Below are 18,562 nucleotides of genomic sequence, written 5' to 3' on the forward strand. Positions count from 1 at the left end.
CCCTGCCCCAACCCTCCCAGGCTGAGGGTTCTGAGCCAGATCCACCAGCACCAGGCTGAGGGAGACAGCCCCAGGATGAGAGAGGTGAGCAAAGGTGAAAGGCTGAAGGGGGACCTGTAGGTGAGTTCAGTCACACCCAAGAGGGGCTGCCCTTCTGTGGCCACTGGGGAGTCCCACACCCTGAACACCAGCCCACGCCACTGACAGGAGAGCAGAATCATGGCACTAGGAAGACAGATGGTGCACGAAGCACGGTGGAGGTGGTGTGACACGCAGGACGTGGCCCCTGGTCCCATGTCATTCAAACCTAAGTGCCTATGCTACTCTGCCCCATGCCACACTAGGAGTGCCAGAGTTCCCAGGCAACAAACTCACCCTCAATGTTCCGGCACTTCTGCCGCACCTCGTACACCAGCCGCTCTGCAAGGGGAGGAGAGCCGGCGTCAGAGGAGGCCGCGCCTGCTCCTCGGATGCAGGCCTCCTGGTGCCACCCTCTCCAGAAGCAGGCCAACTACCTCTTGTGCGCTCATCAATAATCTCCTTGACCTTGGGCTTCTCCGCTGTGCTCTTCCGGGGCTTTTTGGCTGGTGGAGGTGGTGCGTAGGCAGCTGCCTCAGGTTCTACCCACATGTCCGTGTACACTTCTTTGTAGGGATTCTTCTCTTCTGGAGCAGGAAAGCAGGTGCCAAGGTCAGTTACAGGCTGACAGGAAACCCCAGCCCCCTCCCCCACCCTCCTTACAGTGGGGTGCTGCCTGGTCTCCAACTTGTTCCCACCTCCCAACTCTATGGTTCTAGCCAGCCAACAGAGAGCAGGTCATTCAAGTCCTGACCCCAGCGCAAGAGAGACCCGGGCCATTCCCACTGGGCCCCTCTGTGGAGGCCTCGGCAGCCCTCCCTAAGCATGGCTTTCCCAGCCCTGGTGTGGATCTGCCTGGCGGGCAGGGGTCCCAGAAGGCTGGGTGCCCTCATTTACCTTCTGGTGGCTCCAGGCCCTTAGGGCCAGAGGGCTGGAAGCCCCCCAGGGCCCATTCAATCATGGGCTTGTTCTGCACCTCCACGGCCTTGGCAGTGTCACTCTCATCGCTGTCGTGGCACACTGGGAACAGCTTCCCCGCGCGGCTGCTGGCCACCTGGAGGGTGACACGCCAGGGTTGGGGTTGTCAGGACAGGCTGGAAGGCAGATGGGTCAGGCTCAAGGCCAGACTCTGAGTAGTGAGGGTGGCACAGGCAAGACGGGGAGGAACAGCTGAGGAGGAGGAGGATGTGCATACAAAGGGGCGAGCAAGGTGGGGAGAAAGGAGTCGCTGCCTCCTGGGCCTCCATTCTGCCTCAAGCCCGACCTGCACTCCAACTTCCAGGCCTCCTAGTGCTCTAGGCTCCTCCTCCAAGCTCCCAGCAGGGATACTCACCTGCAGGACCTCGTAGATGGCTTTGCGGTACATGGGCTGCTTGTTGTACGTGGCCTGGTGGAACGCACTGCAAAACGAGCTCAGCGGCATCAGCTTCTCAACACACACCTGGGGGGACAAGCCAAGCCTTGTTTGCTACGGCTTACACTTGCAAGCACCCACCCCGTGCCTCGCAACTGGCAGGGGCTGGGAGCCTTGAGAGTCAGTCTCAGCCCTGGAGGGGACCAGATGCAGTGATAAATAATTACCCGATGCAAAGAGGAGTCCAGACCAAGAGTAGGGAAGTACCTGAGTGCAGGTGGAAAGGAATTCTAGTGAATAGGTTCCTGGAAGGCTAAAACTGGACCAGCATCCTAGCTCCCTCAGCCACAGGTGTAACCTAATTATCCCTACAGCTTCTTCCACCCACCACAGGCAGAGTAGGGGTGAGCAGAACCCACTTCCATCACCCCAATTCCAGACTGCCCCCAGCCAAAACCACAGGCCCTGGGATCAAGAACCTTCCCCCACCCCAGGCTACTGCCAAACCCCACAACTCACCACTGAGAATTTGCCGTCTCCGAACCACATGACCCAGCGGGTGCCTTCAGCTGCTCGGCTCCGGCCCGTCATCCACCAAGACACAATGCGGCCTGGCCACCAGGAGAAGCCCCGCAGTTTCCCCCACACCAGCTCCCCAATGCCAAAGCCCCGGCCGTCCTGGAGCCCCAAGGAGCAGAAATCATTACACAGTGGTCACGAGGCCCTGCCACCCTGATCCCCCCATGGCAACCCCAGCCCTGGGCATCTGGGGAGCAGGACAGCCAGGAGGGAGCTCCATCTGAATGAGGCAAGACAGAGCAAAATCGGGGAGACGAAGAGGCCCGGGGTCAGGTGGAGAGAGCGAGCGGCCCGTGGGAGATGGAGAGAGGAGAGCAGGACGGGAGGAGCTGGCAGTGGAAGGCCCCCGGAAAGAGCTGGCCACAGCTGGTGAAGAAGCCGCTCACCTCGTACTCTGGCTCGTCATCGCCTGCTTTGGTGGCATTCTTGTCCCCAGCATCGGACCCCACAGGCTCAGGTGTGGTAGCCACAGTGGGGGATGCAGGGTCAGTGGGCTGCTGTACAGCAGGAGGGCTGGCCTCCTCCACCTTCTGAGACTCCCCGGGCCCCTGGTTTTCTTCCACAGCATTCATTCCTGCAATGACCTTGGCTTTCTTCTCAGCCTGGGGAAACAAAAAAACAAAAAGTCACCTTGACCACTCCAGGAATTAGCAAGGCCAACTGACACTCAAGGGGACTATGTTTGTCAAAACCCAGGACAGTGACAGAAGGTCAAGGGCTGGAGGGAGCCAACCAGCTGCCTTGCCGTGAAAAATGGAAAGACTTGAAGTAGAGAGGTGAACTCAAATCACGCAATTCCAGCCTTCTTTTCCACCTTTTAGGAAACCTTCCTCCCAAATCTAATCTTCCTCAATTTCATCAGCATATCAGTTGCCTACCCTATGATACGGAAATGTTAATTTTTTTTTTTTTTTTTTGAGACAGAGTTACTCTTTCACCCAGGCTGGAGTGCAGTGGCACAATCTCGGCTCACTGCAACCTCCGCCTCCCGGATTCAAGTGATTCTCCTGTCTCAGCCTCCCGAGTGGCTGGGATTACAGGCATGTGCCACCACACCCAGCTAATTTTTGTATTTTTAGTAGAGATAGGGTTTCACCATATTGACCAGGCTGGTCTCTAACTCCTGACCTCAGGTGATTTGCCTGCCTTAGCCTCCCAAAGTGCTGGGATTACAGGCATGAGCCACTGTGTCTAGCCTATGGAAATTTTTTTTTGATTTTATTATCATACTTTAAGTTTTAGGGTACATGTACACAACGTGCAAGTTTGTTACATATGTATACATGTGCCATGTTGGTGTGCTGCACCCATTAACTCGTCATTTAGCATTAGGTATATCTCCTAATGCTATCCCTCCCCCCTCCCCCCGCCTATGGAAATGTTAATTCTATCCAAATATTAATCAGGCACTACTGTTTAGACACAGATATTGGTTCCACCCTCTCCTATCTTCTTAATCAAGACTAGGATCTTCAGCCAGGCATGTGCCTGTAATCCCAGTTACTGAGCAGGGAGGATCACTTGAGCCCAGAAGTTCAAGACCAGCCTGGGCAACATAGCAAGACCCTGTCACCAAAAATTTAAAAAGCAAGGGGGACCCTCTCTTCTTCTCCACAATTTCCCTGGGCAATCAATCCCTCCTATTCCTGGTTTCCAGGCCACAATTCTAGTTTTGTGATGTCTGCTGACGATGAAATCACTGCTCTGGGTTTAAAGAGCCCATCTCCCCCGAGCACATGCTCAAACACCATAGGAAGCTCCCCAAGAGCCTGTCTGTTCCCATGCTCAGACGCCATGCTGGAGTTCTTATGGATCACACCCAGTGTGTATTGTTACCAGATTCGACCCCTTCTATGTGCACCCTTCAGATCCACAAATACATGTATTCATTCAGTTATTTACTGAGCAGGCACTATAGACCAGGCGTGCTCTCTGCCATCCCACCAACAAATTAATAAGCCAAACCCCAGTTATTCTCCCATTGCACAGCCTCCATCCTTTCACCGTATCACACTCGTCTTTCAGGCTACGATCCACGCGCCCATTCCTTCTCACAACCCGCTCCAGGATCCCTACAAAGGAGAATGAAATCCTTGATACTTAGCTCTGAGAACCATTAGCTTTTTACTGAATCTAGGAAACACGGCCTCTGACTTCAAGGCTCCGCACCCATTTCCACCATACCAGATTTAGAGGGGAGAAAACCCCATTTTCTACATGCCTTTCAAAAGAGCTCCCCCATAGGCCTAGAGCTGCGAATGCAAACCCATCCTCAAGGGTAAAGAGGATGAGCAAGCAACCTGGAGTACGAAGAAGAGCTCTAATCTGAAGTTGCAGCTTCTACATTCCTGTCGGAGCCTCACAACCAGCAGCTGACTTTGGAGCAGTCCTTTCTGGAAGGAGTTGCTCCAACATAAAAAGGCACCTGAACGGAAGGATTTCTGGAAAGCTTTTCTGACCTGTTTAAAAATCTGGTGTATATATGGACCAATGATTCCCAGGACTCTCCCAAAGCCTGTCAATGGACCCCCCAGATCCAAGGGTCCCAGGTTAAGAACCTTTGTTTGAAGCTCAGTGGTCCAATGTATTGTCTTATAGATTCATTTAATTTCACTGAGTCTTCAAGTCTTTGCCTCCAAGCCACAAACCAATTTGTTTCTTATGGCGATTCTGATAACACTGAAGATGTTAAGTCCTAGTTCTTCCTCTGACTCAACAAATTCTAAAACAGGATAATGCATCCTTTGCCCCCAACCCCCAAACAGCTGGGAAAATGAGCTCATGGATGGCGGAATGAGCTCAGGGATCGGACTGCGGGGGTGGAAGAATGTGGAGTAATTGCTCATCGCTCCCTAGTCCCACTCTCACCTGGCCAGAACTCTGCCCTCCCCTTCCTACTATCAATTAGCCATCGCCTCCTCCCCTACGAGAAAGTGCACTGAAGTGTGGACCCCGCTATGGGGGAGGGTGCCTCCCTTCCTGGGATCCTCAGCTGCGTCAGTTACCCTCCAAGAGGAGCCCACACCTCGCCGCTGCTCCTCGCCCACCACGCCTTCTCAAGCTTCAGGCATGGGTGGCTGGCCTAGGGTGATGCCTTGGATGATCCAAAGACCCTGTTTCCAGGCGTGGCGAGGCCCCTGAGCCAGTACAAGGTGTGCAGGTAGCAGTGGGCGGGAAGGGGAAAGGACCCGCTATCAGTTCCTGGCAGCGGCAGCAGCAGGTGGGCTGGGCTCCTCCCCTGGCTCCCCAGGTCTAGGAGTCGTGCCTGACACCACCCTCAGCACTCCCCCACGGCCCCTTTGTCTCTCAGCCCCTTCACAGTGAGTTCCTGAACATTCTTCTTCCCCCACAACTTCCCCCAGCTTGTCAGATGCCGCGCTGCGAGCTGTTCAGCATCCCCAGCCCACTTGGTGCAGAACACGCACCCAGCCCGGTAAGGGCTGGCGGAGGAGGAAGGGGCCTCCATCAGGACTGGGGCAGTGGGGTGGGGGAAGGAAGAAGAGGGTGGGTTAGCAGCGGGAGGCCTGACGAAAGGGGAAGGGGCAGCCGGAGCTGTGTGGGGGAGGGGCCTCACTAAAATAGGCCTGTCTGGGGCGTAGGGAAAGCACCCCTTTCCCCCTGCACTCCTGCCTTTCTCCCCAGGCAAACAATAAGAGAAACAGGGATAAACTCGAGGCTCTCGCATTTGGGCTGGGGGCTGCTCACCCCCAGGGGGGCGGAGAAACCAGGCGGCATTCAAGAGACACCACACCATTCCCCACTCCCTGCCGGCTCACGGAAGCCCCTGGGCCTGGAGTCCGTCCAGCCTGGGAAAGCCACCGGGAACTCCGGTGACTACTGCCTCCTGTCCAGTCCCATCTCCTCAGGCAGTTGTCCCGCCTCCACCTCCCCCCTGCAGCGCTTCCCATTCCAAAGGTCAGAGGTCTGGGCGCCACCGCCCCCAAGCCCATGCGGCCTTGGGCTACCCTGGTGTCACAGGCCGGCCCCCTGTCAGGGTCGCACCGTGCCCTCCCGCCCCCCAGCACTTCTTTCTGGCGGCCTGCCCGGAGGCTTCCAGGAACTCGCAGGAGAGGAAGCTGTCCCTCTTAAGAGGCCGCAAGCTGGCAGGGCCCTGAGGACCGCGTGGTCCCCCAGCCAGAAACGCAGGTCACCAGGGAAGTGCCAGGCACCCATCTGCCAGCTCAGCTGAAGGTGCTTCCAACCCAACTCCTGGGCCACCAGCTCCGCGTGCCCCAGCCTGCAGTTACCACTGCCCGGGCTCCCGGCCGGCTGCTCTTCCTGTCCCCCGAGGGCGCCAGGTGCCACTGGAGCCCTCGAGGAGTGGGGCCTTGGGGCTTGTGGGCAAGAAGGCGGCGGGCCAGCACTAAGTCAGCATCTCCAGAACTCGGGCCAGGCCGGGACGCCGCGGCTGCTGCGGGCCGGGGAGGCATACTTCACTCTTTTCAAACCCGGAGGGCTGCGGAGATCCTCCCACCGGCCCTGCCGCCTCCCCGCCCCCGGTCTCCCCGGGGCTCCGTCCAGGAACCTACCCATAAGGCCAGGTGCAGCCCCTCTGCAGTCGCGCTCAGGTGTGAGCCGCGGCCCTGAAGCTCTGGAAGTAGCTGCCCGTCTGGGGGGAGGGGAAGGGGGCGATGGGGCTGGGGGCGGAGGGGGCCACTGGGAGGGGAGGGGGGCGGCGGGGGGGAGGGAGGGAACATTTTCTTTGTCTAGGACTCCAGGTCACGTGGGCCCCGCTGGAGGGCCTGGTTGGCTGCGAGCGGCCCGGGGAGGGGGCCGGCGCTCCGACGCTGGCGCTGGGCCAGCCCCTCTCCTCTGGTCCGAGGGGCGCGGGGCCGGGGGGCGAGGCCGTTCCCCGCCCGTTCCCAGGGCCCGCCCAGGCCGGGCTGCAGGGAGCGCCCCGCCTCCGGGAAGACCGCCCGGCCCCTCCCCCAGCTCTGGAAGAGATTAGCGCGGGGCCGGGGGGCCGGGAGGGGAGGGAAGGGGCTGCTCCCGAGCCGCCTGCCCCGAGGGAGCCGGGGGTCCGGGCGAAAGCAAGCCGGAGCTTTCGGACGGCCTGGGAGAGCCGGGAGAAAGTTGTGAAAAGTGAGTTTCTCTGAAGCACAACCGAAAAAAAAAGAAGAAAAAGCTTACAGATAGGAGGCCCAGGAAGCTGTAGGAAAACTCAGCACACAGACGGAGAGTGACAGCAGGCGCGCGCAGACATTGGGAGCGCTCCAGATCGGGGATTGTTTGGGGGGTCTCCCGCCTCCACACTACAGGTGAATAGAGAAGCGGGGGGGCCTCAAAAAGCGCGGCGTGAGGAGGTCAGGCTTCGAGTCCCAGGGCCCCTACGTCACTCTGGGCCTTCCCTGGATTTCTCATTTTCCTGTTTGCAAGGTTGGTCGCGGCGAGGGCGCTCCTGCAGAAAGTTCAGCAATTCCTTCATTCCCAGGCTCAAACATCTGCAGATCGAGAAGACCTGACTCCTCTCCTGGGGCCTCCAGGTGCGGCCTCCAGGTGCAGCCTCCGCCATTTCAAGCTTCCTCCTCCTGAACAAAGGCACCTACCCCCAAGGCAGACGCAGTCCCCACCCACAGCCCTCCATTACGTTGGCTGTAGGATCAGATAAAGAAATAGACCCTGTTGGCTCTGCCCTCGAGGGGTTGAAGATTCCACTAGACTTGGAGAAATATGAAAGGATCATTGTAAAACAAACATATGTAAAGGTAACTATGCCACAAATACCAAGTAGAAAAAAATGGGCGGCATGGATGACAAAAGAGGTTAGAGGTCAGTTCCAGGTGAGCTGACTGGGCCTGGAGGCTGGATCGGACTTGGAATGAGGTGAGATGGGTAGGATAAGCAAGAGCTGCCAGGCTGGGGAGGGAGGAGACCCTCGCCCACCTCCACCCTCCCAGTACACGACAGGGCAAGGTAATGGCAAGCCTTCAGGTGCGTCCTTGGGTATATTCTGTAGCAGGGAAGAATAACCGCAGGTTTTCTGACAAGACGAATGAGTATTTTGGAAAGATCAGCCTAGTTTCCATTGGCAAGATGAATTAGAAGGAAGAACCGAGGAAATGGAGGAAAATGCACCCCACAGCAGAGGGCTATTTGGGCAGCGGCCCTTGTTAGAAGATCTGGACTTGGCCGAGCACGGTGGCTTACACCTATAATCCCAGCACTTTGGGAGGCTGAGGCAGGCGGATCATGAGGTCAGGAGTTTGAGACCGGCCTGACCAACATGGTGAAACCTTGTCTCTACTAAAAATACAAAAATTAGCCGGGTGTGGTGGCATGTGCCTGTAATCCCAGCTACTTGGGAGGCTGAGGCAGAAGAATCTCTTCAACCTAGGAGGCGGAGGTTGCAGTGAGCCGAGATCGTGCCACTGCACTCCAGCCTGGGCAACAGAGCGAGACTGTCTCAAAAAAAAAAAAAGAAAAAAAAAACGATCTGGACTTCAGTTCTGTTTCCACCACCATGACCTTAAACAAGTCACTTAACCCCGAAGAAATCTGTTGTCTCATCTGCAAAACAGGAGTGATGACATCAGCCCTCTTGGGCCATGGAATGCCAGCATCTCCTAATGACAATGAGACAATTCCCTAGGTGCCTGGCTCCCAGCCACAGTCACCTGGGACATACAGGTGCTGGTATAATGAAGTCATGAGATGTGCAGTGAGGGAGCCCCCCCTCCCCCGGAGGGCCATCAGAGCAAGCAAACCCTGAAGAGCAAGGACCCCAAACCAGAGAGCCTTCTACCTAGAAGACTTGGGTACAGACTCCCCCCAACCCTGAGACCAAGAATCCATATAGCTAGGAAAAGAAGCTATTTGAAAAACAAGCAAACAAACAAAAACACAGGCCCTCTTCTGTTCCAACCCATCTTTCAACCCAACTAAGGTATTTGCCTGGTACACATTTCCAGGGGCTCCCCAAGCAGAAGTGAGGAGCCCAGAATTTGTCCCTCTTGCCTGCTCCCAACCTTTAGGGAATGCACTATGACTTGCTTTGCTGCTTCTCTCACTGATACCTCTTCTGCATCCATGCCGATCAACGGGCCTGAGAACTTACTTCAGGTCTCCTCTCAAAAGCAGTTTCTGGTTCTGGCTTGGTGGCCTTTTTCAGACACTGTCTCATGTACGATACCCGCTATTCCATTATAACGTGGCTAAAAACCTTAGACTCCACATTCTGTGGTCTTGGGACATCAGACTGCAATGATGCCGTGCGTGCAGCAAGGACTCAAAGTGTCAGAACTGGCCCGAACTGTTCACTTTCTCTTGGCCCACATATTAAGTAGCTATTCCCTCCGGCCGTCAAACTTCCTTATTCTCATCCTTTAACATTAAAGTCAAATCTTACCTCTTCCACGCAACTTCCCAACAAGCAAAAGGAAGCCTAGGCTCAAAGGTGTCCCCTTAACAACCCAGAGCATCTTTCTTCCCTCTCCTCTCTCCTGTAACTGTGCAGACAGGAAACACTGCCTTTTCTAGACTGAGTCACTTAAACAGAGATGTGTCTTCTTTGTGGTCAATGCACAGAGTCAGACCCCAAAGCAGAAGAGACCCCAAGATCTAGAGCAGAGGTGATTTTAGTAAAAGGAAAAATCCCCTTACTAAAATGGGGTAATCTTCAGGGATCCTCAGGTCACACATGCTCTTGAGCTTCCAAAGTAAACCTCCCTGGTAGTTTACCAGACAGGTCTTTGAGTTAAAGATAGCCAAACTCAAATAGCAGCATCATGTAAAATAAGCCATGTTCTTGGATTTGTTATAAAAGTATGTTGAAAGGAGGAACTCCTGGATGAAAAGAAAATATGCTGGATGTCAAGAGCCTAAAAGAGGGGCTGGAAAGGAAGTATCCAGTGTGGTCCAACGGAGAGAGTGACCTGAGAATGAGGGCACAGTTCCTGTTTGGTGGGCAGACAACAGTGATCCCATAGGCCTCCTAAGCCCAGTAAAACTACCTCTGAAGGACACCTCTCTGCCCTGATCCCATATTCATCAAGCAAACTTCCAATTTTAATTACATTTTCCAACGACTCTGATACCAGTAAGTTGCCGGAAAACAGCAGGACAAGCATTATGATCTGTGTGGCGAGGACATGTCCTGTTATCAATTGGTAAATCGAACATTCGGGGGTGCATCACTCTCCTGGGTCTTTGAAGAGTCATGATCGTAAGTATGTTAATGTGACTTTCCAGCCTCAAAGAACTGAGACGAGACACTAGGCCATCATGATACCTCTCCAAAGAGCAGCAACGCCCGGAGCTCATGCCTGACGTTTTACTCAAAGTTCAGTGCTCTGTGGCATGCTCTGTCATAAAATCCAGTTCCGGCAGGATGAGGGTAGATGATGTTGCTGTCATCCCACAGGACATTTACCATGTGAGTCTCTCTACTCTGAATCAGAGAAGCCATGGCCCCTATAAAGCCATCTGTAAAGCCACACATATGAAGTCACTGCACACGTATATCCACCCCACACGTATTCCCACCAACCCCAAGACCAGGGAGACCTTATCCAGACAAAAAGAGAGGTCAGGATGGATGTCTGTTCTGAACCCGTCCTCCTCCCACCTACAGCTCAAAAGCCTCAGTGCCAATCAGTCAACACTCTGCGTGACATTCTAGGCCCCCACGAATCTGGAGGCCTCCGTGTGATATCATGAAGCCCACGCTTTGCCCGCCCACTTGCTATTCCTCATGCTGTTCCTTCTTCCTGGAAGGCTCCTCCCCTTCAACTTTCACCACCAAAACCCTGCATATCCTTCTACACCAGTCTGCCAGTGACCTCCACCATGAAAGTTCCTCTAGCCCTGCACTGTCCAGGACGGCAGTTACTGGCTGCATGTGTCTATTTGAATTAAATACAAATTAAAATTTAGTTCGTCAGTCACACTGGCCACATTCCAAGTGTCCAAGAGCCACATGTGGCTGGGGGCTACTGAATTCGATGGCACTGGTTTTAAAACATTGCCATCATCCCAGAAAGTTCTTTTGGCAGTGCTGCCCTGGCCCCTCACCCTTATCCTCCCCTTCTGTTCCTTATCTTCCCCTTCTGTCCCTTATCTTCCACCCCATCCCCGCCACACTCCCCTAGTACTTTGTAAGCCTCTGTTAGGACCTGCCAGTCTTTGCCTTGTGCGAAGGTGATTGTGTACTCATCTTTCTCCTTTACAAGATTAAATATTCCTAGAGGGCAGGGACTGGACCTCATTCACCTTCGTATGGAAGCAGTGTGAGCTAGAGCATCTTGCCCATAGTAGAGGATTAAAAATGAACTGAATGCAATGTTGTCTCAGGAACCTTATCCCAAACCCACTGCCCAAGTTCCAAGTTAGGGAATGGATCCATTTCATAGCAGGAATTCTAATCGTTGCTAAGAGGTCCCAGTCTAGGGCTCCCAAAAGAGGCTGGGAATCTTTGTTTTCCTATTCCCTTGCAATCCATATGGAGGTTGCAAGCAAATGACCAGGACTGGGCTGCTGGCAGTGAAGCTAAAAATAGCCATGAAGCCAACAGCGTGGAGTTAGCAGGACTTGTTGCTAAGGAGACCAGTCGCAGAGAGAGCAACTAAGCAGGGGGAAGGTGTCAGATGTGCACCCGGAGAGCAGAGGGGTCCAAAGGCTCGCACCTAGTGGTGTTCTGCCTTCTGGCAGCTCCTGGCTGATGCTCTAAGTGGGGCAAATATTCCCCCTGTCCCTCAGTAACCCATCTCCATGGAAACCACCAGGACTGGGGTGAAGTACCAGCCCCTGGAAGGGAGGCCTCTGCCTGGAGCTTGTTGTTATGGCAACATCTCCCCTTCCTGTCATTCTCTCTCTCCTGGCTTCTCTGGAGGGAGAGAGGTGGGGGTCTGGTCTTGGCTTAGCCGGCATGACCAGGAAACACCCGCTTCCTGACAAGACTAGCCTGTAAGGGGCTCTCCAGAAGCTCCTGGAAGCCCGGAGAGGCCAGTCAATCCTTAGCACAGGCAGAGCTTCCTTTCTTTTCACAAGGGTCTTGCTAATCATCTCGCCAGGAGAACCCCAGACCCACATTGGTTTAATTGCATCTGGATCACCCAAGGAGGGCTTTAAAAATACAGATTCTTGGGCTCTACCTACATAGATCAGCGGGCTTAAGGTGGGGCCCAGGAATCTATTAAAACCTCCCTGGGTAATTCTAATACTAGCCAGGTGTGGGAACACGGAGACCCCTGGCTGTCTCTGTTACAAATGAGAACACTGAGGCCTAGAGAGGCCCGAGCCCACCTGAAAGGTCTGAGCAATTCACTGGAGAGAAGTGGTCTGGAGAGAGGAGGGGAAGCAGAAGGAGATGGAGGTCAGCTCCCTCAGGGCATGCGTGCCAGGTGAGCCCTCCTCTGGGCCTTTCCCACCTGCTCCCTGATCAAGCACAACCTGTTGCTCTCTGATGCTGGACTGTGATTTCAAACCAAAGCCCCTGACAAGCTGCCCCCTGTGGTAGAATGCGGAAGGTAGGGGGCTAGGAGCCTGGTTCTCAGAGTAGCCCAGGCAGATGATTTGGGCTGAAAGAGAAATCCATCCTCCTGAAGAAAAATAAAAGGGTCACCATGGCAACTGCAGTGTGCTGCCTGGTTGGGCTCTATGCCATCACCCCAAACCTGGGCCCTGCAGCAGAACCTCCTCCCTGAGTCTGGGGAGAGGAGCAGCATTTGGGCAAATGCTGTTGGGCAGGGGCACCCCCCGAACCCCTGCACTGACCAGTCTAGTTTTAGAACCTGTAAGGGAATTGTGCTTTATCCTGGGAGCCTGCCTGAAGCTCACCTAAACACTGGATCAGATCAGTCAGTCCTTAGCACCTGCAATAGGTAGGCTGGGGGGAAGGGAAGCAAAGAGGTGCAAGAGCTAGTAGACGCGATGGGGCTCTAGGCTTCTGTTACTCACAGCCTAATTGTGTACCCAAGACCCACCACACATGAAACCACAGCCCTCATTCAAGACAGCATGCAATTAGATGGTAAATTATGTGGTAGGGATGCTTTCTACATGTGCCGAAGGAACTCAGAGGCGGCTGGGATCCGTGAGGGCAGGAAGGCTCAAAGGAAGATGAAAGAGTGGAAACTAGGAATGGGCACAACCTCCCAGGTTTTTCAGACAGGAATGGCCAGATCTAGGGGGCATCTGTAACTGCATGAACTTCCTGGCAGGTGAAGGGCAGGAAAAAGCACAAGCACAGCCTTAGGGTATCTGTTAGGGAGGGGGAGTGGTAAGGGGCTTTTTGCACTGACACTCTAGATGAATTCTTCTGAATCAAGAGAGGAAGATGCAGGATGGGGGAGCCCAACTGCTGGAAAGGAAAGCCCAACTTCCCTCTTGCTGATACCCTCCCCTCCCCTTCTCTCCCCACCTCTATCCCAGAGCCCCTGGCTCCCTCGTTCTCTCCCAGCCAACCCTACACTTCTCTAATGGTGTATGCTGGTTAGTCCCAGCCCACTAGAAGCACCAACAGGCTCTGAAGCTTTGGTGGCTGCCTTCCCTTTCCCTATAGTTCCGGGTCTGCCCCATAAGGGGAAGACTTCTCCACAAACCCAGCTCTTCCTTCCTGCTCACTTCCACCCGCTATCCTGGAACTGCTGGGTCTGCACAGCTCTACCAGTGACTGAGTCTGGGGCCAGGGAGCAGAGATGCCAGGGCAGGGGTGGGAGGGTGGCAGTACCCCACTGACACTAGATCTCAGGTGCCCCTTACCAGGAAATTCAACTGGGAGGGGAAGCCAGGTCTTTCACTGAGCAGGGCGCTGAGCAGGGTGTTTTACAGCTGATGACGAGACCTTAAATAACCCCTAGCTTCTTTGGGCCTTGGTTTCCTAACTAGCCTAATGGAATCACACGTAGCTGCTAAATATTACAGATAAAATCAAAGGAAGCCAGGAGGGACTCACATTTGAGAGGTGAGGGACTTCATGACAAGTTTGCTTTAGGGACGTGTCGATGCTGTCACCTTGCTTTAGAAACTGGACCCTGGAGAGAAGTGTTAAGTTTATACTAAGGGGGGTGTGGGCCAAAAGGAACCTGGTAAACCTTAACAGCCAGCCCTGTTTTCCCCACCCTTCCCCCACCCCTTCTCCAGGCTCCAGGGGTCAAAGGGAGGGGCCTAAAGGAGCCGCATTCAGATTCAGGCATGCAGACCCTCTCAAGTTTCAGGGTCCAAAGAGAAGACTCCAGAGGAGCCCAGCAGACAGGCATTGCGGTAACTATTGCTGAAAACAGCGGGACCCCTGCCATCTCCATCCGAAAGGAAATATTTAAATTCCTGTACCAAGTCCTTTCCGGTCTTTCTCCCCCAACTCTGTTTGGAAACTGTTCCCTAGGTCTGCCCGCCTTACAGTCCCTACTTCTTCCTTTGCTTGTTATCACAATCAGACTGGCAACCCAGGCCATAGCCATCACCCGGAGAGCTCGGGAAACCACCCTTGCTGGGCACATCACTAAATTCCCAACGTGATTAACCTGGCCCAGGTAGTCATGTTTAAACAAAACGTGCAGAGAGACCCCCGCCGCCAATGCGGGCGATACAATAAATGCATCTACCAATACATCTGTGTGGGAATCTCATCTGTGCCAGATTTGGTTTACTTCTAATCATCTGAAGCTTGGTGGTTTTCAAGCTGTAGTAAGCCCCAGAATCATCTGGAGGCTGGCTAGAAAATCAAACCTACAAGTACTGTCCCAGAGCTTCTGCTCCAGGAGTGTGCCTTTTTAATTCACTGCCCAGGTGGTTCTGATGAGGTAACACACAATCCCACCCTTTGAGAAACATTGAAGTCTAAGAGCATCTTTGGTATATATAAGCAAGCTCACTCAATTTTTGTTTTTTTGCCCCACAAAGCTGCCTTTCCAACAGCATCTAGCGTCAAATATACAGGAGGCTGAGCTGTTATTCCTGTTTTTGTTCAATCCATCTGAGTTGCAAGTGAAAATATTTATACTGCCCACCATTCATGGACTAAAGAGGAACAGGGAAGAGCTGTGGCATCTGTAGAGTTGCTACTGAAGAATGGCAAATCAGAAAAATGGTAACATTCACACGCGCACTTGCACACACACACACTCACCATGCAGTTGGCCTGGGAGGGAGTGCAGACTGAGAGATGAAGGATGTGGGGTGGCTGCAGGGAGCTGATGGAAGTCAGAAAGGGCTCAACAGAGGGCATGGTGGCATGTGCCTGTAATCCCAGCTACTTGGGAAGCTGAGGTGGGAGGATCACTTGAGCCCAGGAGTCTGAGGCTGCAGTGAGCTATGAACAGAGCATGCCACTGCACTCCAGCCTGGGCGACAGAGCAAGACTCTGTCTCAAAAATTAACGTAGGCCCCGCATGATGGCTCACGCCTGTAATTCCAGCACTTTGGGAGGCCGAGGTGGGCAGATCACTTGAGGTCAGGAGTTTGAGACCAGCCTGGCCAACATGGTGAAAACCTGTCTCTACTAAAAATAGAAAAATTAGCCAGAGGTGGCCAGGTGTGGTGGCTCATGCCTGTAATCCCAGCACTTTGGGAGGCTGAGGCGGGTGGATCACCTGAGCTTAGGAGTTTGAGACTAGCCTAGCCAACATGGTGAAACCCCGTCTCTACGCATGGTGGCTGTCCTATATCCCACTACAGACAACAGGAGAAGACTGAACTGGAGGCAGAGGTTGCATGAGATCATCCAACCAAAAACCAATAAATAAATAAAATAAATAGAAATGTATATATTGTAAAAGTAAAGGGCTGCACAGATAGATGAAAGGGGGGTTCAGTAGTCCTCTAATTGGTTCAGGAAATCCTTCTGGATGCTGACCCCCGACCACCTGCTCCCAGAAGTCCCATGTCCTTGTCCCTGCCCCTCCCTATCCTGGTCCTCTCCTAGCAGGTCTGCTTTCTGTGCCTTCTCTCCCTGCCCTCCTGCCTGTGCATCCCCTCCATGAGGACCACCCTCGAATCTGACTAAACCTGTCCCCTGGGGTCGGGTGCGGTGGCTCACACATGTAATCCCAGCACTTCGAGAGGCCAAGGTGGGCAGATAATGAGGTCAGGAGATCGAGGCCATCCTGGCCAATATGGTGAAACCCCATCGCTACTAAAAATACAAAAATTAGCTGGGCATGGCAGCACGTGCCTGTAATCCCAGCTACTTGGGAGGCTGAGGCAGGAGAATCACTTGAACCAGGGAGTCAGGGGTTGCAGTGAGCTGAGATTGTGCCACTGCACTCCAGCCTGGCGACAGAGCAAGACTCCATCTCCAAAAAAAAAAAAAAAACCTGTCCCCATTGACACCAATCTGCTGGCTTCTCAAAAGCAGCTTACCCAAACCCTAGCTCAAAAATCCACCCCGTCCTAAGATAAAATATCTTAATGACCTTGGGGTAGACAGAGAATTCTTAGAGATAACACACACAAACACTAACCAATAAAGGAAAAAAATGGGTAAGCTGGACTTTATTTAAAACTTCTGCTCGTCAGAATACATAAGAAAATGAAAAGTTCCCGTATCATCCTGCCTCAAACCTGCACTTCCTCCAAGATTCTCTACCTCAGATAATGAACCCTGTCCCCAGCCCAGCTCCCAATACCAGGCAAATTTTTCCCTCCCCTCCAACCAGGACCAGTTCTAGCAATTCCTTCAAGTTTGCCTCTCATTACCTCAACCCTCAGTCAAGGCCAAATGTAATGTTCTCCTACCTGGTCCTGCTTCTAAACTTCCTCTCTTCAGGGAATACTTACTGTCCTGCCAGTTTATCTTCCTAAACTACGTGTCCAATTCTCTTCCACTCCTGCTCTCCACTGGACAACAAAACCTAAATTTCTCACTATGGCAAGAAGACCATTGAGGATGTGACCATCTTGCTTTCTAGTTCTATCTCTTCTTGCCCATCCTCCCTAACCCCTGCACCCTAGTTACCAGATCTCTTACTATTGCCTAAACAACCCAGAAGTCATGCCTCCTTCTCTTTTCCCTCAGTAGTTCCTTTTCCTGAAATGCCTTCCTCCTCTTTTACACTTTTTAATTTATTTATTTTATTTATTTATTATTTTTGAGACAATATCTCACTCTGTCACCCAGGCTGGAGTCCAGTGGCATGATCACAGCTCACTGCAGCCTCGACCTCAGCCTCCTGAGTAGCTGGGACCATTGGTGCACAACACCATGCTCAGCTAATTCAATATTTTTTTGTAGAGAGGGGGTCTGGCCATGTTGCCCAGGCTGCTCTTGAACTCCTGGGCTCAAGCGATCCTCCCACTTTGGTCTCCCAAAGTACTGGGATTACACTGCACCCAGCCTCTTTTGCACTTACTAAAATTCTCAAAGGATGCCTGCCTCCTCCAGGAAGCTTTCCTGGAGTCCTCCAGAAGCTGCTCTCATGCTTTTTTGAGACGGAGTCTCGCTCTGTCGCCCAGGCTGGAGTGCAGTGGCGCAATCTCGGCTCACTGCAAGCTCCGCCTCCCGGGTTCACGCCATTCTCCTGCCTCAGCCTCTCCAAGTAGCTGGGAATACAGGCGCCCGCCACCACGCCCGGCTAATTTTTTTTGTATTTTTAGTAGAGACGGGGTTTCACCATGGTCTCGATCTCCTGACCTCGTGATCCGCCCGCCTCGGCCTCCCAAAGTGCTGGGATTACAAGCGTGAGCCACCGCGCCCGGCTTCTCTGCTCCTTTATGCTTCATGTTGGGCTCTTATTACACAGGAGCACAGTGCAAGCCCCATGCTCTGACTGCCACTGAGGCTTGTTGGGAACATTCCTGCCTCCTCCACTTGACAATGTGTGCCTCTGGGACAGGGACTGTATCCAACTGGTCTCCTCCTACCCCACCACTAGCATAGTATCATGTGTATTTACTAAGTACTGAATTACTAAGCAATAAGTAGTAAGTACTGAGGTCCATTAACACCTTTAACTAGTGTACTGGCCTCTTAATAAAGTGACACAGAGAGCTCTGGCAGACCACCCCATACTTGGACATCCCACGGCCTCCCTGACAAGCAGTCTGGTTTTAAAGCAGAGAGAACATTGGCTATTATATTTTCTGCTTTGTCAGCCCCATAGACAGTGCTACGGGAAAGTTAAAGTTGGCCTAAATATGGGAGAAACCTTGAGGCACTCTAGACTCCAAACTCCTAGAGGATTTCTTTGACCACCTTCCTTAGGACCCCACTCCATGCTCTTCCCCCACTGTCCCTGCCAAGCAGTCCTGTTCAGGTCTATGGCGGTACACTGCCTCCCGCTAGGCACCGCCTTCCCTGAGGTCCTTAGGCAGGGCTAGGGAGTTGCTTGCATAGTCCTTTCCTTAGGATTTCTAAAACAACCCTGCCCTGGCTACAGCACAATTCATTCATTTACCTACCAACCTCTCACAGGGGAGGGTAGGATTCTGATCTGCCTTTAAATTTGCTTCCTTAAGGCCGGGCGCGGTGGCTCACGCTTGTAATCCCAGCACTTTGGGAGGCTGAGGTGGGCGGATCACGAGGTCAGGAGATCGAGACCACGGTGAAACCCTGTCTCTACTAAAAAAAAAAAAAAAAAAAAAAATTAGCCGGGCGTGGTGGCGGCGCCTGTAGTCCCA

At 53.3% G+C, this 18,562-nt stretch overlaps 1 protein-coding gene across 6 annotated transcripts in view; it reads right to left on the bottom strand.

Moving 5' to 3' along the window:
- The window catches only part of DNMT3A (DNA methyltransferase 3 alpha), a 115,219-nt gene that overhangs the window by 17,655 nt on the left and 79,002 nt on the right, over positions 1 to 18,562 (bottom strand). For 2 of the 6 annotated variants that reach the window (XM_032172415.2, XM_058426148.1), the window contains 6 exons: positions 2,398 to 2,613; positions 1,952 to 2,110; positions 1,412 to 1,519; positions 976 to 1,132; positions 516 to 665; positions 376 to 420 (listed from right to left, as the gene is read on the bottom strand). In XM_032172415.2, the coding sequence (XP_032028306.1) occupies positions 376 to 420; positions 516 to 665; positions 976 to 1,132; positions 1,412 to 1,519; positions 1,952 to 2,110; positions 2,398 to 2,613 (835 nt within the window). Of the gene's footprint in view, positions 1 to 375; positions 421 to 515; positions 666 to 975; positions 1,133 to 1,411; positions 1,520 to 1,951; positions 2,111 to 2,397; positions 2,614 to 4,015; positions 4,084 to 6,258; positions 6,479 to 6,540; positions 6,611 to 13,901; positions 13,989 to 18,562 lie in introns of those variants that run through there. The other 4 variants (XM_032172421.2, XM_032172420.2, XM_032172419.2 and 1 more) reach the window with 4 other exon arrangements.

Source organism: Hylobates moloch, unplaced genomic scaffold (genome assembly GCF_009828535.3).
Source record: "Hylobates moloch isolate HMO894 unplaced genomic scaffold, HMol_V3 SCAFFOLD_13, whole genome shotgun sequence".
Classification (NCBI taxonomy): Eukaryota; Metazoa; Chordata; class Mammalia; order Primates; family Hylobatidae; genus Hylobates; species Hylobates moloch.